Source organism: Apteryx mantelli, chromosome 19, assembly GCF_036417845.1.
Source record: "Apteryx mantelli isolate bAptMan1 chromosome 19, bAptMan1.hap1, whole genome shotgun sequence".
Classification (NCBI taxonomy): Eukaryota; Metazoa; Chordata; class Aves; order Apterygiformes; family Apterygidae; genus Apteryx; species Apteryx mantelli.
This window is the reverse complement of record NC_089996.1, coordinates 3,204,272-3,227,690: the sequence shown is the minus strand read 5'-3', so window position 1 is coordinate 3,227,690 and position 23,419 is coordinate 3,204,272. Positions and strand designations below refer to the sequence as shown.

The following is a 23,419-nucleotide window of genomic DNA, read 5'->3' as shown; positions in this document are numbered from 1 at the left end:
ATCTCATACAGAAATGTAAGGCATTATTTGTCAGAGGCCAAGCGCTTAGCTTAGCATATTTGCAGAAGAAGATATGGTGTTCTGTGAACAGAGTCTGGTCTGCATTCTAAATCCTGCAGCCAAATCTCAGCTATTTCTGGCTGTCCTGAGACATGGTTTACTCCTTAAAACTACTGTGGCTTCTAGCTTGTCTGATGAAACTTCTCCATAGTCTCTTGTGTATGCTGACATTTTCTGTGTCAGGGTACAAAGCATCCACGATCGCTGCCCAGGAGGCAACTTTAAAATGCTTTTCCAGAGACCAGACCAATGGATGTGGAATGCAGAGAAGTGTATGAGCAGTGGAGGAAAAGGTCCAGCACCTAGACTGCTGCTGTTGAGCATCATGATGGGGGAGAGTCATCCCAGTCCCTGCAATGTGTGGTGCTTGAGCAAGCACCTCTTTAAGTAGGAGACAAAGCTGAGGTCTGGGCACTTGGACCCATGCCCTGTTGTTACATTCTGTCCTCTGTGTGCTGAATAGGAAGGGTGGCTGTGGGGAGTGCTTGTGTTGTTGCGTGTTTTGGTATACACCTCTTGCCTTGTCAGAAAAAATATAGCGCTCAGACCCAAAGCTGAGTAGCTCTGCAGCACACCTAGAGATGTAGCCAGAGCACGTCCGCTAAGATAGAGTGTGAATTCGTACAAAGCACTCACGCTGCGACAGATTCCTCTTTCTGCCACTTTGTGGTCATTGTTTTAATTAGTTGCTTTTGATCAGAGCAGACTGATACTTTTGGCTTGCATGGGTGAATCGATTGATTTTTCAGGAGTGCTTTGCCCCTTATATTGTGTCCTGATGAGCAAATAATTCTCCGAGAGGAGCTCAGTTCAGCAGCAGTAAGTGTATTGGCAGATGTCAGAACACACATTAATCCAAATGTTTCTATCGCTTTACATCTATACATGGATTTTCCCCAGCACAGTGCCAAATGCCACATCCCAAGGTCACTGGTGGCTCAAAATTGATCTTTGCTGTTGTTATTGCCTAAGGGCTGCTCTGGACTTCTAATTCCATAAAAACTTTCGTATACTCTTTATCTGGAACTCTTACTGCTGGCTTTTTTCCATAAGCTTTTAATATTAAATGTTGGATTTCTCAGAAATAGACTTTAGAAGGGTTTTTTTTTTTTTTTTTTTTTTTGGATACATGTCCAAGCTGTGTGCTTTTGGCCAAGTCACTTTTATGCAACATCTTGTATAAAAAGCTGCCTTTCAAGATATATTTGTGTAGACACCACATACAGAATGCCATTAGCTCTCTTCTGACTCTTCTGCATGTTTTTTTTACGCTGCTTTTATTATCCCGACAGTATGGTAGGAACATCGTTCTGGAATTCTAATTCACTATTTTCTTATGTTACCGTTGCTTTTCCAGTGACTTCCAGTGGGCAAATACAGTGGTTCTCAGCACTTGCCTACAGGAATCTTTGTTAATAAACTGAATGATTTATGTTTGTCTACAGAAACACAAGTTGAATTAAGTTCCTTGTGTGTTAATACATGAAATAGCAGTGTAAGCTAAGGCATATTGGTACTATACAAAGACCATATATCTATGGAGGAACCCTTGTTATTTATAATATCTTCTTCATGGCTTGAACTCTTATCCATTTCTAACATTTTTCTTCTGTCAAGCAGTGACTTCACTCCTGTGTGCAAGGCGTTCTCTCTCTCTCCTGTTAGCCCAAGAGTTTTTCAGCCGTCAGAGCATTAGTGGCAGATTGAATCAGTGACGCAGATACAGTACAAATTATAGAGAACAGCATTAATTGTAATACAACTTGGTGCTTTGCTGGGCAATGGCCATGCTTCTCTGGACCAAAATCATTACAAATGTCACTTGATTCTTGGTATTTCTCCTTTTTTTTTTTTTATCTTCTTTTCTTTCCTTTTGCTTGTGTCTTTGCCCAGTGCCAGGATGACTCTTAAAGACAGGTGGGAACAAAAGGAATAGGTGATCATTTCACAAGTTAGTTACAATGATTTTGAAAGAGAAAGCTATAATTTGCTCCTTTTCCAGATTTTTGTGTAACTTCTACTGTGATCAACTGCAGGGCAAGGTGCTCTCCAGATCCTGAATCTGGATCTCTTATGTGGCATGCTGCTGCTGCAGTGGCATGTCCCTTGTTGTCTGCATCCAAATGTCTCTTGTCTTCTGCAGCTAGTTTTCTCTCCAGGACAGTTCAAAAAAAAATGTTTTTTCCTGTTGAGATTCTTTGGTTTAGGGACAGAACTTTTTGTTTGTTTGTTTTTGTTGTATGTTATACCAGAGTGCTGTGTGTTGGATCTTTGTCTATGATTTGAATGCCTATGTGGGCTGTAATTGAAAACCCCTTGTATATAGATACGTGATATTAAGTGGTTTCAGTTGCTAGAGATCCTGGCTGTATTTGAACTGTCAGCCCAAGATGGAAGGATCCATATGGCACTGCCGAGGTCTGAGCTCTCTTGTGTTCTTGCCCTGCCTGTCTGAAGGCTGAAAAAAAGAGTATGTAAGATCAAATCACCCAAGATCGTCTTCTTTCCAGAGAATAGTTATATAATCAGGAATTTTTGTTTTTACTGCTGCACTTGGCAAGAAGGGGAAAATCCCTGGATATATGTGTGTCTATATCTTTATAGCCATATAGAGATATATATATGTGTCTCTATTATAGCCTTACTGAACAGCTCTAAGCAGTTGACTTGCAAACTGACATCAGTAAGTCAATTTTAATCCTCTATTGGGATTATTGTAACAAACTTGAGCAACAAATTTTTAGCAGACTTTTTTTTAAGAAAATTAAATGATTCCAGGAATTATTTTCAGGTCAACAGGAAAAACAGTTTATTTTTAAAGGCACAGCATTGCTCTGCATTTTGCTTAACCTAAAGGTCGGAAGCTCTGGGTCATGCATGACAGAGAGCCGTATCTCCAGTATATTGTTTGTACTTCTCCAGTATATTCGGTTTGAGATTCATTCCTTTTACATTATCTCTACTGTGTCGAAGTGCGTTATGAACTTAGCCATTTTGACAGAAAATAACTTTTGTCAGCTTAGTTGGTGTAATTCAGGTGGGTGTAGGCTGGCAGTGCTGCTCCTGTACTAGAGGACTCTGCCAAACCAGCCGTAGCAGGGAAGGTGCTATAGCTTCGATGAGCCTGAGGGACTTAAGCCTGGGCAGAAGCAACAGTGCCATTGCCTAGCTTGTCTCCTTCTCTAATGATCGAGGTGCAAAAACCATCGAAATGGAGATGTAACATTCTTTTAGTTTGAATGATCTAAAATATTCCGAGACTGGCAATATCCCTTCTGAATGTTGTGAATCTGAAAGGGGAGTAGGAAAATATTAATTGAGACTTGTTCTGAACCTCTTTTGAAAGATTATCTTGTTTCTTTTTCTTTTCCTTTTTGTGATGCAGGGTGCACTCCTAGAAAGTGTGGAAGAGGTGTAACCGATTCAGTAATCACCAGGGAGGAAGCCGAAAGAATCCGTAGGTAATCTTTCTTTTCTTTTTCTTTTTAGAAGGATTTTAGTTTGAATTATAGAGGAAGCAGGCCCATGCTGATGGTGTGCCAGTGTTTAAGGTGTGCCTGTGGCACAGAGCTCATTAGCTGAAGTACTGAGGGGGAGGGGTTAAACAGGCTAAAGCATTGACCTTGTTTTCTAAAGCCATTTTACATTTTTGCTTTCATTGAGGCTTTTCTCTTTTGTACAGAATCTGCCTAGTTCAGTGTGGGGCATGGGGGCTGTAGAGAGTAATTCATGTCCAAAAGGAAGATAGTATTCTCTGAATTAAATAGGTTTTTAAGGATTTTTCACTTGACCCTCTGTTCCACATGGTATTTAAAAACAAGAAAACACCAAAACCCTTCTTTTAGCCTCGTCTCTTTCTGGATAGTCGTGAGCTGGTGCTGACCGTGTGACATCCTTTATGAATACGAAGTGGTGGGTTTTAATCAAATAGTAGGAGACATTGTCGAATTACGCAGTTAGGGAAGTGATCGGTGTCTGAGTGCTGTTTGCACGTGACAGTCATGTAAGTGGAAAATATCACTATAACAGTCATCATGCTCCCAGTCCCTAAGCTGATGTGCAGCTAGTGTAGTGCTTTGTTGACTAGTCAGGCTGGTACTTTGGCCATTTCAAATTCTGGCCTCTTATTTTTGATACAGCATCTCTGTGTTATGCCCTTTAAAATCAAAATCTGATTCTTTTTGTGTGTGTGTGTTTTATCTTATTTGATCAGGATCTATTTGAAAACCAACTTTTTGGGGAGGTGTTTTTGGGATTTGTGAAAAAGGACTACAAGCTCAGAAATGTTCTGCAATGTAGATGCTTTATTTTCATAACAGGCTGCATGATTTAAAGGGTTTCAAATAAATGGCAGCTTCTCCTTTCCACTCAATTAGCTTATATGTGATGCATCAACTAATATTTACTGAAGATCTGTATGTTGTAAATAATGACATTAAAAACAAATCAGTTCTCACCTGAGGTTATTGTTTTGCCTGCAGAATAGCAGAGAGGGGACTGTCCTTGGGAGGATCTGATGGAGGGGTGAGCAGTGTCCTGTTACTTTTTACATCCTTCTACTGTAAGGCAAACTTTGAGATTATAAATGCATTTTGGGGCTAGAGGGGAGAGGAGCTGAGATGGAGAATTTTTCCTTATATTCAGATTTGGGAAAAGTTCATTGGAAAATTGGAATTTGGGAAGTTTCCTTTCCCCCATCAATTACCTCTGCTAGTGGTAAAATTAATGACATTTACAATACAGTTGACACATTCTGTATTATTCAGTTAAGTTAGTATTTCCAGTGCCTCTGTTGAACTGTCTGATATGGTGCATGGTTTTGTCTTCTGCCTCTGGAATCGGTTACTACAGCAGAACTGCACAGGTTTGATTGCTTCTTTTTGAGAAGGTAAATCACAGTGGACCACAACTGTCACTTAAAGATTGGTTTTGTACAGTGGCAAGAAGTATAATGTAATGTCTCAAGTAGAACTTTGAATAGCATTCTTTAAAAATAAAAACAAAGCCATTTCTCCTTTAGCAATTTCTCTTCCCCCTGTCTTTGTTCGCAGGTTTTTATTGTGAATGAACAGAAACTGTTTCTGGAGTATTTGTAAATATAAGCACTGCTTCAGGCTTCTGCTGAATTGGGGCATATATTAGAAGAAGAAGGGAAAGCAGTTTCACTGAAAAAATAAGATGCTATCATACTTATAATTGCTGAGAGAAGTGTGTGAAAAATGTTATCCGAGCAACTTATGCAGTGTTGCCAATCTGAAACAATATCTTTAAAAGATTTAATGATCTCTATTCAACTCAGTCAGGATCCCTTGGATTTTTTCAATTTTGTGGTTGAAAAATTTGCCATTTTGACTGGATTACTCAGCCTTTTTAGATCTACTGCTTAACTCCTGACAAGAGTGCTGTCAAGATCGTTTTCTGTCTTCCTGTTCTTTTGGAACCTACATGTGATTTTCATTAGACTTCCATAAAGAGGGGTTAAAACAGCAGTGTATAGCACAGAGACAGCTTTATGGATGGACTTGGACCACAGAGGATTGAGAGTTAGTGTCCAGTTGAGGGTCAGGGAACTGGGGAAGCAGAGGCAGGGAAAGCTGGGAGGAGTGATGAGGGAGGTGAACGCTGCGCAATGCACAGAGATGGGCAGGGCTCTCGAGCTGGGTTACTTGGACAACAAGCAAGATTATCTGACAAATATAAATCCATCATCTAAATCATCTTGGAAGCATCACTGCGTGGATTTTTAAAGGAGAAAGAAACTCGGGAAAAGAAGATTCTATCTTTGCAATAAAATAAAGTTCTGTTAAGAAATCTGATGTCCTCGGGTCTGTGCTGTGATCCAAATCTTCTCATGTTTCTCATAATGTGCAAATGTGAGAAAGTTACTGTATGCTGTTACTCCACAGGGAAAGGTGCAAGACAACAGTTGTGTGGTGCTGCATTGAGGCTTTATCCAAAGTAGTGGATAAGCACCGAAAGATGCTAAAACAAGAGCTGACCAGTGTTTCTTGGGTGTCATGTTTAGGAGAAGCTTTTGGACATAGTCTCTTTCCTTGTTTTCTTTTATGCTTTTTTTCTCTCTGTTCTGCCTCTTTCTCTTTGTTCTCTGATGCGTATGTTTGTATATTCTCCGTGTCATGGAGTGAATCAACTCCTGATATTGCTATCTTGGCTCCCAGACTTTGTCAAATATTGATGGATGTGGTCTCTGCAGCTGTAAAATAGTTTTGCACTTTGTTCTTTCTCTCATTCACAGAATGTCATTTGCATTAGTTATTCTGAGGCTGTTTGCCTCGGCCTCTTTTTTTCTTCTTTATAACAATAATGATCTTCCCCTTTCTTCCCTACCTAATATTTTCTTGCATGCTACTCCTGCTTGTGTTACCCTTTCAGTCATGACTCATTCATTCACGTCTTGATAGGTGCTGTCGTCATAACTTCTCTCTAGTGTAAATGAAACTCGACTCATTTATTATCAAATCTACTGGCATTTTTTTAGAAGAACCAGAAGAGAAACCTGTTGGTGCAGCCAGTCAGCTCTCCTTTGTTTCCTGCGTTGCGGCAAGATTGGTAGGAGTAGCTACCTGGACCTCTCTTTTGCAGGGAAAATTAAATATCTTGGTCACTGAGAGAAGCAAACAGCATGTGTATCCCAAACAAGGGCTTCTGATGTGGACACACAGGCTCATGTGTAGAACAGCATTTCTGCAGGCAGTATCACTCCTTGCTCTGCCTTCAGCCCTCCCAACCAGACCCTGAAGTCCTCAAAGTGCTATCAGTTCTGCATTTTCTAGGGAGAGGATAAAGCCTCTGCATAATATTTGTCCTATCATATACTTCTACTACAGGCCACATAGTTTCCATCCTTCATGTTTAGCCTCTTAATATCATTTGTAAGTAGCTGCCCCTTCATACTTTGCAGTGCATCTCTCGCTTTACTACTTTCTCTCACAAGTGGGTGTTGGTGTGATTAGACTTATACTAGACAGCTTGAGAGGAACTGGTTATGTCTAATCTGTATCCAGTGTAAACTTGCACCAGGCACCGTAGCCAAATATTGCATTTAGTTTCTACAGTAATTACCTGCATTTCCTGAAAACTGGATGATGTATAAATTAGATTAGTTACATTTGTGTCTCATAAGTAATCAGTGTAACTTTTAAAAGAGGCATGACCTTAAGAAGAACATTAACTGTTGTCCTTCTGTGCTCAAGAATCAAGTAGAGAAAGCTATTTAAAGATGGCATTGTTTTGAGAACTCGAACATGACTGTTAAGGCTGATGTTGCACAGGAACAGGTGGTAATGTAGAGCCTCCATTGCTCTTCCCTTTTCTCAGCTTGAGCGTAGGAGTGTGGGCGCTGGAGGAGTGGGGAAGGTTTTGAGCTCTACCAGCTTCTCTATAGAAAAGTGGAAATGAGTTTTGCATTTTCTCTTCCGGGCAGCTTGTGTCTGCTGTTTTCTTTCAAAATCTTAAACTTTTTAAGGAGTGGAGGAACAAGGTAGAATTGTTGTAGCAGTGAATATATAGTTAATAGTTTGCAGTCCCTTCTGGTGAGGATCAAAGCAAGGACCTATGGTGCTTTGTAAGATGGGGAAGGTGACGCTTTTTGCCATCTGCTAGGAAGTGCTGGTTACTTGCATGTCCTTTTTGAATCCTTTCACCGGTGGGAGGGTGGAGAGTGTGAGATGAGCAATATTCAAGGTCTGAAAGCACATACATTTGTACTTTGTTCTTCTAAAGGAAGTCCAATTTCCTATCTGTAGAAGTCCTGTAAACCAGGATATTGGGGTAGTTTTCTTGGAATTTCTTGGAAAAAAGTGCATGGGTGTATGTGTTTGCAGTGTTCCTGCCATCTTTAGATAAACTTTGTAGAGCTTTCAACCTGGGACCACTTACCTGGACTACAGACTGGTGGACTTCGATCAGACACTGAAGTTGAAGTAACCGTGTTGACATAGGCTTCCACCAAGGTGTTCTTCCGAGTGTAGGAAACGGTGCTGGAAGTGTTTCATGTTCTGAAATGGCAGAGGCCAACAGAAATGCATTTCAGTTTCTTTCCAGGATGGCCATTAAACAAATAGAAGCTCTGTGCTCAGGTGTAATCAAGTCCCTGTCTGCCTCTGGCATTGAGTTGTTCTCCCCTGTCTGAAAGAGCCCTGAGGAGTATTCTTTCTCCTTCAGATCTCCTTTTTATTCCTTTTCATCTGCCTTTGCAGGCTTTGTACTGTAGCCATTACCTTCTCAGCTGGGAGTATCCACAGTTCTTGGGGAGAGTCTTTCTTGATCCAGTTGATCATTTTGGATTCCCCACAGACCTGTGAGCATCTGCAGCTTGAGGAAGCAAGAAGAAATGCATCTGTTTAGAAAGCATGCTGGAAGTACTTGAGAGACAATTTTTTTTATTATTATTTTTTTAGTTAAATCTATCTTTTCAGATGTGTCCTGCTACTTCCCTTTATAAACCACCTTGCCACGATCATAAGCATGTTTTTGCAGCTAGGAGGCAGCAGTTTTACTTGCTCCATCCGTCACTTAGGTTATTGCACAGACCCAGAGATTGATGAAACGAGAATATTTTACTGATGCTTGAGTAGAGCTTGTCCCGAGAGCTGCTCTTGGATGAGTGTGAGATGACTCTTTTCCCTAACATTCCTCTGCAGCTTTTGGAGAACTTCTGTGAGAAGGGGAGGTTTGAAAAGCTCATGCTGTGTCCATTGAAATAGCTCATTACTTTATACATTTTTAAAGGTTAAGGGGTAAACAAAATTATTTGGATAAGGTTTATTAAAGGAAGGTTGTTATTGTCTCTCGCTTTTAAATGGGAACTTCAGTGGGGTTCCTGTGTCACAGTGCTGAAGCTCAAGGCAGTTGAGTCTGCAGCAGTTTCCTTTTGCTGAGAGGTTGTCATGGATGTCTTTCCCAAGCGTGATCCAGAGGAGGAGGGAGAACAGTGCTTGGAGGCTCGAGCTGAATGTGAAGCTGTACTGCTAGCCCAGCGTTGCGACTCTGACCCTTCTGTGTGTTGAAGAGTTGCTGCTGCTCATTCTCCAGCCCATCCGCTTTTGGGTAAAAGAGAGCACTGTCCCAACCATGCCCACAAGCTGTTGTTGCTGGTCAGGTGGCATTTAGCATTCTTCGCAGGCAGCTCGCTGCATCAAGAGATGCCAGATTTCAGGACGAGAGTGCTTTTTTCAGGATATTGTACATCAAAGATGTCAGTATAATTTTGGTGCCAGTGATATTAATTGACTAGTGCTACTTGATGTTTTCAGTATAGAAAATAAGACCTCTGTTAAGCAAACAGATTTTTAAATATTGTTTAACAGATGCAAAGTGAACATGTATTTTGTGGACAGCAAGGAACATTCAAAAGCATACTTTGTTCAATTTAGAGAAATATTTTAAAGTCTTGTGAGGTATCTCTCTGCCCTAGCAAGTCTTAATATTTGATCTTTTTAGTTTGGTCTGGAGGTGAACAGAAGTGTTTGGCTTGAATCAGATGGAGAAATGGATTTAATTTTCATATGAAAAGACTTCACCCTTTGTTCTTTTACAGCAATCAGAAATGTTTTAAAAAAACGTGCCATTTGGCTCTAGCAAGCCTTAGAGTTGTAATTGCTCTTTTAAACAGGCTTTCATGTCTATATTATTTAATATGAAAGTGCACAGGAACTGTGAAGGAGGAGTAGTTTTAGTAAAAAATGGTGGGCAAAATAAGTATTAGTGCTATCCAAGCACTTGACAAATACTGGAAAATTAGTCATCTTTGTGTAGGAGGGAAGTGTCTTCAAGAAGGGAACCAGGAACACTGTATCTTACCCTAAGCCCATGGAGGAAGACTGGCAATTCTGTATGTCAGGTCTGAATCTCAGGAGCAACAGTCCTTTGTCTTATCCATAGTATCTTAATCTTTTGTTCACATATATATACAACAATCTGAGGGAGGCTTGCAGTAGTAAGGCAAAATAAGCATTAGTATTGTGAACATATATTTTAGAAACTAATAATTTAATTTGAGAGGGCAAGAAAAGTAGGAACCAATAGTTATTGAAGGTCATAATTAAATAATGACAAAAACTTTTTGTGCTCATTTTTCCTCTCTCTCTCTCTCTTTTTTTTTTTTTTTTTTTTTTTTTAACTTTTGTCTCCTTTCCCAGGCTTCAATTTTGGATTTACACTCTGGAGCTCTTTCACTGGGGAAGCATTTTGTCAATCTGTACAGGTAAAACGGGGTTGCGGCTTGTTGCCTCTCTTGTTATCCTACAGCTTCAGTGCCCAGTACCTTCTCAAATTTCTCAAGGCCACGTAGACTGAGGTTAACAGTGTCACACTAGGAGTTAGATTTGCCACTGTTTCCATGACCCGTTAAAAAGCTTCTTGGCCATGAAAACTGACACCATCTTTTTTTGAACTGGGCTCTTTAAAAGCTACCGGTAACTTTTTTTTCCCCCTAGAGTTCTTCATTCACCAGAAAATAATAGTTTTTTCACAGTTATGACCTACAGTTTATCAGTAGTGGAAGAAATCAAGCAGTCTGTGAACTTGTTTTAAAAATTTGAATCCGTAAGCTTATTTCATGAAGTGGGAGGGGGGATTTTTCATGCCTGGCAAATTCCATTACCAGTTGCTGCGTTTTGATCCTTTAGTCTTTAACATTTAACCTTTGAGCAATGCTTTGGGAACATCACACTTCCTACAAGTAATGATTTTTAGTATGTTTTAATTTATTCATTGTGGGTAAAGCAGGTGGGCATGAGAATGCAGCTTGCTATTACCCTGCCAGTCTGATTCAGTAACTCCTCTTTTAGACTCTTGTTTAATATTTCAGGTACTTTGGGGACAAAATTCAAGACATCTTCACAGAAGAGGATTTTGCATTATATCGGTAAAGAATTTCAATAACTGCTGAACGAATGACAAAATAGAATTTGGCTTTTTGTAGAGTTCAGGTTGGGAGGGGATTGTCCTTTGTGATGGATTGAGACATACAATTTTATTTGCAGCTCAAAATAGTCATCTCTGTGAGAATTAAGCAGGCACTGAGGAAAATAAGTAAAAGGACCTTTTGGTAACTACCTGGTAAGTTCAAAGCAAGCAGATGTTACTTAGCTGCATCTCTGATGCCAGGATAATATAGATGATGTAAATGTAATCAGAACCATGTCAGCTCTGCACAATTCACCTTCTTTAAAGGGGTCGATGGTGGAAATGCTAATTTGTGTGACTTATCACTGCAGACTATCTCTGTAATGCTGGGCTGCCACGAGGCCTATGAACATTGCATTTTCCCCTTTATTGATAAAGGGGGCAGCAACAAAAAGATATATGTAATGGTGAGCTTATCTGACACCTGTACTTAATCATCTGTTGTTTTCTACCATTTTGGGTAAAATCTCATCGCTGTAAGACTTCATATCTCTACTGGGCCAGCCTTTCAGTAATCAGTGATTTGAGGTATGCCCAGTTCTAGTGGACGCTCGTCCTGCAGACCTCTGAGCAAGGAGAGCTGCTCCATCTGAGTTCTGTGGTTACTTGCCAGAACATGTTAGCTGTAAATGCAAGACGTAGGGATGTAAAAGACTTTAGCATCGACTCCTGTTTCACACCCATTTTCCAAGAGATGTTGCATTAGGTGATAAAGACAGTCATATACTGTTACTGCTTTAGGAACTTGAGTCTTTTGTGATGTGAAGTATGGCAAAACATTAATAGTGGTAAAACAGGAAGAGGAAGGACCTCACATTCCTGATGTTCTGGCTAGAAAAGCAGAGCATATTTTCACCCCTAAGAAGAAAGAATATGACATACTGCTCTAATGTAATACCTTTGGCATCTCGTTCTTTTAGCTTTCCTGTAGACCTGCACATATACGTAACAAAGACAACAAAGTTAACGAGTTTCATGTGTCTATGAAGGTGTGTGGCAAACATTTAGGAACAAGCGTTCTGTGTTGACTGGACACAATAAATCTTTAGCTATGCATTTGAATTGTTTTCTGTAACGTAAAATGTACTTGGCTTGAACACTTTTAAAGTCCAAATTTAATGTTTTCTAATTGTTTCTGTAGTTTTTCTTGCCTTTGTGAAGGAATCTGAGCTCCCTCTAGTGGCTGAAGTAGTATTAAGTAGCCAAATAGATTCCTCAAAAGTGATGTGTGAGTGGAATATATGTATCTTGTTAGTTTTATTACTATAGTAGTTTTGTCTTAAGTATTAACCATTTAAAGTTTAAAATTATTTGACTTAACCATTTTTAGATACTGTTATCTTATAGATGAGTTTCTCTTTCAAATGTGCTTATCTCTGTGCCCAAACACATCACAAAAATATGATGCTTTCTTGATCAGTAATGAACTTTGCCTGAATACGGAAAAATTAGTCTCTGCCTCACTATGATAGTGGAGGATGATTGGAAGATAGTAGTCTTTGTTTGGCCTTCTGTTCTGTAGATAATCAAAGAACCTGTAGAAATTATGTGAGTGCCTGGCGGGGGGGCGGTCTTACTAAAGAGTTTGTGTTTCATATGAATTGAAATTCATACAAATTATGTAAACATTGAACATTTCTGCTCCTTACTCTGTGGGATGAGACAGCTGCCTGTGAATATGTATTCTAGGCCAGTATAGGAGATGTTTCAATCTGCTGGATACAAATCTTATACAGCATGTATTGTCAGTAGCAAGAGGAAGACTAGGGAAAATGTGGGCCCTTTGCTGAACGGAGTGGGTGCCCTGGTGATGAAGGATGCAGAGAAGGCAGAGTTACTGAATGCCTTCTTTGCTTCAGTCTTTACTGCTCAGGCCAGCCCTCAGGAACCCCAGATCCTGGAGGCAAGAGAGAAAGTCTGGAGAGAGGAAGACTTTCCCTTGGTGGAGGAGGAGTGGGTTAGAGATCATTTAAGCAAACTTGACACCCACAAATCCATGGGCCCTGATGGGATGCACCCACGAGTGCTGAGGGAGCTGGCGGACATTATTGCTAAGCCACTCTCCATCATCTTTGAAAGGTCATGGAGGACAGTAGAGGTGCCTGAGGACTGGAAGAAAGCCAATGATGTCACCCCAGTCTTCAAAAAGGGCAAGAAGGAGGACCCAGGGAACTACAGGCCAGTCAGCCTCACCTCCATCCCTGGAAAGGTGATGGGGCAGCTCATCCTGGAGGCCATCTCCAAGCATGAGGAGGAAAAGAAGGTGATCAGGAGTAGTCAGCATGGCTTCATCAAGGGGAAATCATGCCTAACCAATCTGATAGCTTTCTCTGATGGAATGACTGGCTGGGTAGATGAGGGGAGAGCAGTGGATGTTGTCTACCTAGACTTCAGCAAGGCTTTTGACACTGTCTCCCATAGCATCCTCATAGACAAGCTCAGGAAGTGTGGGTTAGATGAGTGGACAGTGAGGTGGATTGAGAACTGGCTGAATGGCAGAGCTCAGAGAGTTGTGATCAGTGGCACAGAGTCTAGTTGGAGGCCTGTAGCTAGCGGTGTCCCCCAGGGGTCAGTACTGGGGCCAGTCTTGTTCAACTTCTTCATCAATGACCCGGATGAAGGGACAGAGTGCACCCTCAGCAAGTTTGCTGACGATACAAAACTGGGAGGAGTGGCTGATACGCCAGAGGGCTGTGCTGCCATTCAGAGAGACTTGGATAGGCTGGAGAGGTGGGCAGAGAGGAACCTCATGAAGTTCAACAAAGGGAAGTGCAGGGTCCTGCACCTGGGGAAGAATAACCCCATGCACCAGGACAGGTTGGGGGTTGACCTGCTGGAAAGCAGCTCTGCGGAGAAGGACCTGGGAGTGCTGGTGGACACCAAGTTAAGCATGAGGCAGCAATGTGCCCTTGTGGCCAAGAAGGCCAATGGTATGCTGGGGTGCATCAGGAAGAGTGTTGCCAGCAGGTCGAGGGAAGTGATTCTCCCCCTCTACTCAGCCCTGGTGAGGCCACATCTGGAGTACTGCGTCCAGTTCTGGGCTCCCCAGTACAAGAGGGATGTGGCACTACTGGAGCAAGTCCAGCAAAGGGCTACAAAGATGATTAGGGGACTGGAGCATCTCTCTTATGAGGAAAGGCTGAGAGAGCTGGGCCTGTTTAGCTTGGAGAAGAGAAGGCTGAGAGGAGATCTTATCAACGTGTACAAGTATCTAAAGGGAGGGTGTCGAGAGGATGGGACCAGACTCTCTTCAGTGGTGCCGAGCGACAGGACGCGAGGCAACGGGCACAAACTGAAACACAGACACTTCCATCTTAACATGAGGAAAAAGTTTTTCACTGTGAGGGTGACAGAGCACTGGAAGAGGTTGCCCAGAGAGGTTGTGGAGTCTCTATTTCTGGAGATATTCAAAACGCGCCTGGATGCAATCCTGCGCAATGTGCTCTAGGTGACCCTGCTTGAGCAGGTGGGTTGGACTAGATGATCTCCAGAGGTCCCTTCCAACCTCTGTGATTCTGTGATTCTGTGATTGTAAAATGCTTTTGTTCATATTAATGACAGTGCTTGAGCACAAGCTGTAGTAGCTTGTCTTTAATGAATGGTTTTGTGCTATTATTGGGAACATTTATTTTCATTACTTCCATTTACCTACCAAGGTCTGTTTTTAAAAATACACCCTTGAGAGAAATAACTAAATATAATTCGTGTCTGAGTATTACCGATTACAACAATAACAAATCTGAGTAGACATCCTGAGCCAGGAGGCTGGTTTCTAAACTGTCTGTGTCAAAATTATGTTGCTTCAGAATCAATTATCATTTCTAGGCTGATGCTTTATCTGCTAACTGCCAAGCATATTACAGCAATTCCTCTTGTTTCACATAACAGATATATCTTTATCCAGAAGAGAGACCTTTAAATCTGGATGCTTGGTTTAAAGGTTGCAACTTCAGCAAAAAATGGCAGCATCGAAGATTTATTCTCCAAACTCCTCAACTCGTTAAGGCACAAACACCAAATGAGTAGAGAGAGCTGGTGGGATTTGCTTTTCTCCCTCTTCTTTCTGCGCTTGTGATGCTAGAAAAGCATTGCTTTGTCTGCTTATACTGCTTTTGCTGCTTTTTACTGGGAGCAGTGCAGAGACATAGGCAAGTGGGCTAGAAAAGTTGTATAGTTTCCTGGAGCTTTGTGAGCATGCCTGTCACCATACTTGAAATCCCACTTTGCACAGCAACTCTTAACAGTGCTTTTTTTTTTTTTTTGCTGATGTGACGGTGTTTGTATCCTACAGACTTTTACGTGACATTTTAGTTCTTTTTCTCCATCCTCCTTTATGCTGCTGCTGGTACTTTAAGCTGGAAGCATCATTATCTAGTGAACATCCTTTCCTTTTAGTTTCATGTTCCTTAGACTTTGAGCTACTTTATTGGCTTTTTAAAATTTTACTTCATTCTTTCTCATCGTTCTGATTACAAAATAGGTTTCAGTAACCGCTTTTATAGAAAGTGGTCAAATGTTCTTTTCAGTGAGTTCTGCTCTGCTTTTCCCCAAGTCTGACCTGTGCATTTTGGTATCCTCCAGTGATTTACTGAAAATATGCAAGGATTGCTGCTGACAAATTCTGGGTGGGGTTCAGTTTTTACTTATACTGTCGACTGGATTTTTTGCTCATTTATTTATTGCAGTAGCAGAGCTCTGTTTAGTGCATCTGATCAGAACAGGGATACACCCTGAGCAGTATGAATGATGAAATAGTTGCGGTGTTCGTGAAAATGAATGCTTACATTCTCCAGCATAAAGAAGTATTTTCTTTGCAATTCTAGTACACCAGAGGTCTCCCAAGAGTTTTTGAAGTATGGAGGACAGGGAGGAAAAAGTGTAAAGGATGAGAGGGCAAGAATTGAGGATGGGTCCTGCCTGAGGTTCCTGCTTCTCATGGATGTATGTGAAAAGTACCTGAGGGGATGTTGTGGCTCTTACTGTCCCAGGTCCAAGGTAGCCGGAAGTCTTGGACTTGTTCATTACCTATTTGACAGCGTTTTCCAGGCTGAAATTTGGATAATCAGCTTGCCACATGAGTTATAGATGACATACAATGTTAGTCCTAAAATACTTTACCAATAGAATATCTGGGCTACATCTGGAATAGCAATGAAGGGAACAGAAAGAAAAAATTAGTCATATGAAATCGGAAGGGCCAGGTCGGTGAAAAGCACGCTGTACAGAAGAGATTATAGGCAAAGGAGGGTGACCTTATACTGTCTTTGAAAAAAGTTACGTGCTGTATTTGGCATGTTTTTGAAACATGCTTTATAGGATTCTGAGGAACATTCTCACCTCTAAAAGAAGACATGCCTGTGCTCCTATGTCTAGGTAAATGCTCGATTCCCATGTGTAATGTTTAATTTCCTATCACAGAGCAGGACACAAGATACTTGCCTTACGGTGTATGAAGCAGAGTTGATGTTTGCATTGATAAGTTTATCAGCCCCTGGAAATGGGGTGAACATGAGCATGTAAACCAAAGGGTAACTGAGGCTATCACATAGCACCTTGCAAGACATACCTCCTGCAGCACACAGCTAGCTTAGTCTTTGGCGCCAGACTTGTAAGTGTATGTTTTAATGCATTTTTATATCGAATACAACCTAAGATCTCCTTGCCATTAATTACAGTAGTGCAATGGAATATGTTCTAGTAAAATTTTTATTCTGCAGCTTAAATCCCACTCCTAGCCTTATCCCCTAAAATATTAAGTTCTTTCATACTTTATGTGGCTTGCTTTTTTAAAACGTGTTTTGAATTGCTGCCGCTTGCATGTGATGAAGTCAGAAATCCTAGTTGTTATTGACATGCACTAAGAAACATAGTCTTCCCTTGGCATATTTTCCATTTTCCTCTCTAAGTTATCATATCTACATGTCTGACTGATCCCACTTTAATAGGAAGTATATATTAAACACCACCTTTGTATAAAAATAATTTCTGTGAGCTGGCTCAACTATGAATTTCATGGAGTTTCTGTAGCTTTCAAACAGTATGGTACATACTCAAGAAAAAGAAACATTTAGGCCCTCGGATTGCTCTTTGGAGCTTGTTTCCAACAAATCTTTGTCATATGGGCTATTCGTTCAAGTATCATATATACATCTGCCATTTATTCATGGACGATATACCCTTTTTAGAGTTTTTTCCTGCTACAGTTCTATAACTGGGTTATTTATTGCACTGAATTACCGAAGTCTTTTATTGCACGTATTCATATACATAGTTTTTCTGATTTAGTAGTTCATATTAAATATAAGTTGTTTGGCATTTGTTGGAGGTTTATCAGATGAAATAGTATCCTAATACATAAAGTGTCATGCTTAAAATTTTAAGTGTATCAGTAGGATATGAAGATTTAGGGAGGCTGAGATAGCCTAACATTATTTGCTTCATCATCTGCTAAAGAGATACTACAGGAACCTGGCTAACTTTAACCCTGAGCTTTGGGAATACCCACTTTAAAGCAGTGTAGATTTATTACATGTATTTTTTTGGTCATGTATGTACATTGGGGAAGAAAAAATTCCAATCTTGAACACTGCTTTCTGTCCCCACCATTTCTCTTCAGAAAGCGTATCCTGTAAAGGGCCTTTCTTATAAGCTTGCAGGAAGGGGTCTTGTTTCTAATGGTCAGTACATGAGATGAGGTTGGGTTGTTCTGCTTGTGTTTCGAATGCTTGATTTGGAGTTCCTTGAAACTAATGGGTTCCCACTGACTTCAGCATGTGTTGGATTAGGCCCTGAAAAAATAGTTGACTGTTCCCCTGTTCTCACAACTATGTCTAAGAGGGCAGTGAAGGCAAAGTGGAAGATTAAGTGTCCTCTCCCACTAAGAGACTTTTCTATGATTTTGCAGCCCGCACATCAGGCAATGTTACTTTTGCTTCCTTAGTTTTCAACTTTTTTTATTATAGGCAAGTTAACCCTTTTGCTCATTGAGCTCTGGTGTGAATAGTTAGTATCCTTTTACACGTTGACCTCCTTTTTTTGAAGGAAGGCTGTTGCTGTAAACTTACTCCCTGGACATGCTAAATTATGGTGCATCCATATTGTGTGAAAATGCAGCTGTAAGTGCCAAGGGTAAGTACATGGGGTTTGGAGCCTAGTCCAAGATTCATTACTATCAGTCAGGCTCTTTTAGTTTATTGTTCACTTCGTTGAACAGCAAATGTCTGGTGTGCATAAAGTTCTTGCTAATCTGCTTAATCTTCACTGACTGTTTTCATTAAGTTTTTGAGAGTGATGCTGTGATATGTAGTGTGTTGGCTTGCAAGAAGCAGAAATAGTGGCACAACACTGCCTTAGCTGACCTCTGCTCAGTTGCACAGAAGTAGGCAGGAGTACACACAAGTTAACTCAAGAAATGCAGCATTGGCACATGCTTGGCACCTGGTGTATTTGGAGAAGCTGGTGTGATTAAAGAGTAGCAAAATTTGAAGCCAATAGCACAAAGGGAAATAAAAAACCGGCAGCAGGCTCTAACACCCAAAGACCAGTTACCTGGTCATGTGTGGATCAGCTGAAGGCCGATGCTTCTAAGAGAGCAGAATAGGACATAAATTCATGCCATTAGACCTGTCACCTCAACTGCTCCGTTACTCTGTTTGCCCATTCACTACTTCCTTTGCCTTCTTAATTTATAAACAGGAAGCACAAATTTATCTTTTGAAGAATGTGCTTATTTTCTCTTTGCAGCATACTTAAGCTTTTGAATTTATTTTCCTTTTCTTTTGATAACCCACTGGCTGGCCCAAAACAGCTGGATTTTTGGTTGCCATTTTAGTATATTGGAAAGAGTTGAGTAGAGCTTTGTGCTTGGTTTGCAAAACATGCAGTCGTGCTTCAAGCCATTGCGCTTATGTCTTAAAGAGGAGTGAAGCTTTAACAGGGCCTTTTCAAGACTACGGAGCAAATCTTAATAGAAAGATTTTAAAAGTGGAAAAGGAATCAACCTAGAAGAGGAAATAGTATTTCTTGGAGAGTAATACAACTACCGAAGATTTAAAGTTATGTCAAGACTGTTGCCTAGCTACTTCAGAGTAGATATATTCCAGCTGCAACTGGCTGCACTGCATCAGAGCCAGAGAATATACTTTATTATTTGTGGGTTAGACTGTTAATGTGTTGGATTGTTCAGAGTGCCAGCTGCACTTTGGATGCAATTCATGGTAAAGTGAAATGAGTGGTTACATTTAATGCTTTTTGGGATACATCGGGCAGCCTCTGCTGAAGTCCTGCTTCTTGGAAAAAAGAGAGACACAGAAAGACTTGTTGGTCCTTTTCTGATGTCAGTCTTCCAAACTCTTTGTTTATGTAGCTCTCAACTTGAAATGTCAGTTCGTTCAGCCATGTAAATACCTGCAAGTCTCAGCTCTCACTTCTTTTAAAGGTTTTGATATTTTTCATGTAAAATAGCTTGAATGTGTGACTCCTAAAAACTTAGAATAAGATGGGTTAAAAGTCAAATCTGTATATATTTTTTAATTTATTGATTTTTGGTGGGGGGTGAGATGTGAACAGAATGAATATTTAGGATTTCTCAGTGCTTGTGGAAATAGCCTTTAAGAGGTGCCTTTCACAGTCTAGCACTGTGGATCTGGTTTTCAGTTCTTTCGCTTCCTCTTTCGCGTCACTGTTTAAATTCTCTAGAGGAATATCTGGGAGGAAGAGTTTCTTGAAAATCTTGCTGAAGTTCAGTGTATCCTAGTGGAGAAATGTCTAATGCATAAAAGATGCAGAAATACTAATGTAATTCTGTGAGAAACTTCACAAGTGTGTTTACTCCAATTATCTTTTTTTGGTGTGCTTCTTCTGAAGCACTTGGGAAAGAAGAATAGAAAGACTAATACAGTAGCCAAGAATGTGTTAAAACTGGGAGAAAGCAATATAAAGATTTTTATGAAGTACAGGGGATTAGATTTTAAAAGAAAATAATATTTGCATTTAATCTCACTGTGTTATTGCATTCTTTGCTTTTTTTCATCTTTTTTAAACTTCCTCAAGGTTAAATGCTATCTGTATGTGTTTACTGGGGGAATTAACAATGATATTCCTCATTGTCATAAGTTTCTTTAAGGTCATTACTTGACTAATGCTGGGAGTTCTGGACAGCCCTGTTCTAGCTCTATATGTAGTTATCTTTGTCATGAAAGAAAACATAGGATGCTACTATATAAGCAGTACTGTATAGTAAAGCATGTGGGATTATTACTGTCTTCCTTCTGTTTTTATGATCTTAAAAAATATATATATATTTTTCCCCTTTTTCCCCAAAAGTACGTACGAGCAGCCAAGGCAGAGATATATTGGTTGAAAATTTCAAATGAGTTGGGAAAGACATCTTGCATTCAACTTTTTTAGGGAAAATCTGGTTATGATATCAATACATATGTTGACCTAGAACCCTGAATTTCTTGGTGCCTGAAACTTCATCGGTTAGTTTTAAAATAGTTGAAGAAGGCTCTTCTCAAGAGGCAACCCTTTAAGAAGATGCAACTTTCTAGTCATCTACTGTGGATTGAAATTGTGTCACTCTACGACAGTTTGATAGTAACGACTGAGACAGTAATGTAACAAAAACTATGTTTACTTCCTCACACAAGCTCTTAGATTAGTAACATCCATTAAAATAATGCGATTACTAATTTAGAAAGGATAGCCCGAAAAAGGATAGCCTGAAATCATTGATTATTGATTCACAAGGATAACGCGAGATCATCGATTACTGATTTAGAAAGGATAACCCGATACAAGGCAATTACTGATTTAGAAAGGATAACCCGAAATAGTCAGTCACTGCGCTGAAAGCATTGCTCATCCCTACTTGAAAGCTTTCTTGTTCACTCTCTTAGCGAGAGGGTGCTCAACCTCGAGGAGTTACTACTGGCCAGCCTTTTGGTTCACTCTCTTAGCGAGAGGTCTCTCAAATTCGAGGAATTACTACCTGCAAGCTTTTGGTTCACTCTCTTAGCGAGAGGGCTCTCAACCTCGCGAGGAGTTACCTTAACCCAGCGTCCCAGGAAAAGGGGAGGGGGGGAAATACTCACGGTCCAGCCGGAGAGGATGGTCAGGTCACATTCCCATCCCTGCTCAAACTCTCCTGCTCAGTGACCCTTTTTTATACCTGGCTGGGATTCTGGGCAAATGTCATCCATGCTGATTCATGCATAGGTGCATATTCGTAGAGCCGCTTCTCATTGGCCTTTTTTTTGCTTTATTATTCGTTTCCTGCCTCTTCCTGATATGCTAATTAGGAGGGGGTGTGCAAGATAATATTAAAATGGGGTGTAATGAGCTGAAGGTTATCGTGGGTCAGAGTTAAGTTCTGTGATCATGGTCTTTTGCTCCTTGCGAAACAGCGAGGTGGACTGCAATGTCTTCACATCGCTTCCTCCTTTGCCTCGTTTGTCTCGCTGCCATCTTCATGCAGACAGCTTGACCTGACCATGCTCATTACTCAATCCCTAACTTCTCTAATTTCGTTAATTTGTGGGCTCATAATAATGATTTTGAGACGGTCTTTAGTATCCAAGTCTCCTTTTTTATACGGCTGTGACTCTGGGCAAATACTGTTTTCGCTGACTCCTGCGAGTTTCATGACAACAGGGCTGTTTGTCTGTTCGGAAGGACCCTGCTAGCAAGGCAAGACCACAACACCTCCGTATTGCTTCCTCCCTCCCTGCGGGTCCATGCAGACTCCTTAGTTGGCAGACTTTTTCAGTCCTGTTAACCCTTCACTCGCTTGACAAATTGTATATGTGAAAAATTTTCTCTTTAACTTTTCCATAATTAATAAACACTGAGATATGCATGGAATTTTTCAGAAAAACAGATTGTTTACACAAAGACATTTTAAAACCCAGGCTGTAGGAAACAAATGGTTTGGAAGAAGCAGGAGAGGTGTGTGGCTGTTTGAACTGCGTTTCAACACTTAGCCTGCTGTGCTGTGTTTGCTTTGCAGTGATGTGAGGCAGCGAATTCAACAGAGAATTGCTCTGGCGTTTGGTATCAGCTCCTCTTTGCTGTACCTGACGAAGCCAACGTTCTTCTCAAGAATAAATAACACGGAAGCCAAAACGACGCATGACGAATACTGGCATCCGCACATTGACAAGGTAAGTGGGAGGCTGAGACGGGAAGACAATATTTCCTTTTACTGTTAGATCCCTTCAAAGTCTGATTCCCCAAAGTGTTTATCATTAAACAAGCAGAGTCAAACATGTTTGATAACTAGTGCAAACAAAAATCCTTCAGTGGGAGGAACCTAGGGGAAGGAAGGAAACAAATTTATTAGAAGCACAGGCCAGGATTATTCCTTTTATTTTCTTTATTTCTGTTGTGTTCTGCTGGAATTACTAAATTGTGCGAATCACTACTCAAGAATCTCTGGCTTGTCAGAAATTTTGAATAAATTGACCCACACCTGCAAAGTGTTTCAGTTCCATCAAACCTGCATTTCCAACTAGAGCATTGCTCTTTCAGCCAGCAAACAACAGGAGCTATTTCAAAGATTTTAGATTTCAGTTACATGTAAACTGAGGGTTGTGGATTTTTTCTCCCCCCCCCCCTTTTTTTTTTAACTGCATGTTCTGCATGGTGTTTTGTTGTTTTAAGAACAGAAGTACTGTGACTTTTTTAACTGCATAGGGTCTCCTATCTGTAGGCTCATAAGTTAATACTTTGAGTTTCTGAATGGATTTAAGTGGTTTGGGATTGGTATAGAGTTTAACTGAGTTCAAAGGGTCTATACGTAATAGCAGAATGGAAAGAAAGAATGGAAAAATCAAATAGCTAAAAAAAATTCATGCCTTTGTCAGGATTTAAAAGTTAGAATTGCTCTAGAGTTATGGATTGCTCAAGATGGAACCAAATAAAACTTACTCCATCAAAATGCGTCAGTGTTACAACCTGTGTGTTGTAGCATACCTTGAAGTCTGTGACCCGAAACATCTAAAATTACAAATCAAATAAAGAAATATTCCTTACCTTGAAAATGTTTTGTGGTAAAAGAATCAGTCAGAGGGAAAAATAATGTCTGTTGTTTGTCACAGCGTTAGTACAAGCTCTTGTGGTCCTTTTTTGTCATGTTTGCTATACAGCCTAAATTTAGAAAGCACGGTGACAGAGCGATGATACTTGATGCAGCCTCTGCTTGAAGAAGGTGATGCCAGGGACATTGTGCAGTTGCTGATGTAGGAAAGATGAGACCAGCTTCTGGACGCTTGTATTTTGAAAAAGCTGTGATGTAAACATTGGATAGCAGTGGACCTAGGATGGAGAGGTAGGGATGACTTATGGGGTGCAGATTATCTTGACTTGTGCTGATAGGAACTGTTTGTAGGGTACAAGTCGTGCTGACGTGGTTGATGGGACTTCCATCGTG

At 40.5% G+C, this 23,419-nt stretch overlaps 1 protein-coding gene across 5 annotated transcripts in view; it reads left to right on the top strand.

Annotated features, from left to right (window-relative positions):
• OGFOD3 (2-oxoglutarate and iron dependent oxygenase domain containing 3) overlaps nt 1-23,419 on the top strand; it is a 49,769-nt gene that overhangs the window by 3,200 nt on the left and 23,150 nt on the right. For all 5 annotated transcript variants that reach the window (XR_010886097.1, XM_067308512.1, XM_067308510.1 and 2 more), the window contains exons 3-7: nt 3,446-3,521; nt 4,542-4,584; nt 10,221-10,285; nt 10,892-10,948; nt 21,998-22,151. Coding sequence is in view for 4 of the 5 variants with exons in the window: in XM_067308512.1 (XP_067164613.1) it covers nt 3,446-3,521; nt 4,542-4,584; nt 10,221-10,285; nt 10,892-10,948; nt 21,998-22,151 (395 nt within the window). In the remaining variant the exon portion in view is untranslated. The remainder of the gene's footprint in view (nt 1-3,445; nt 3,522-4,541; nt 4,585-10,220; nt 10,286-10,891; nt 10,949-21,997; nt 22,152-23,419) is intronic.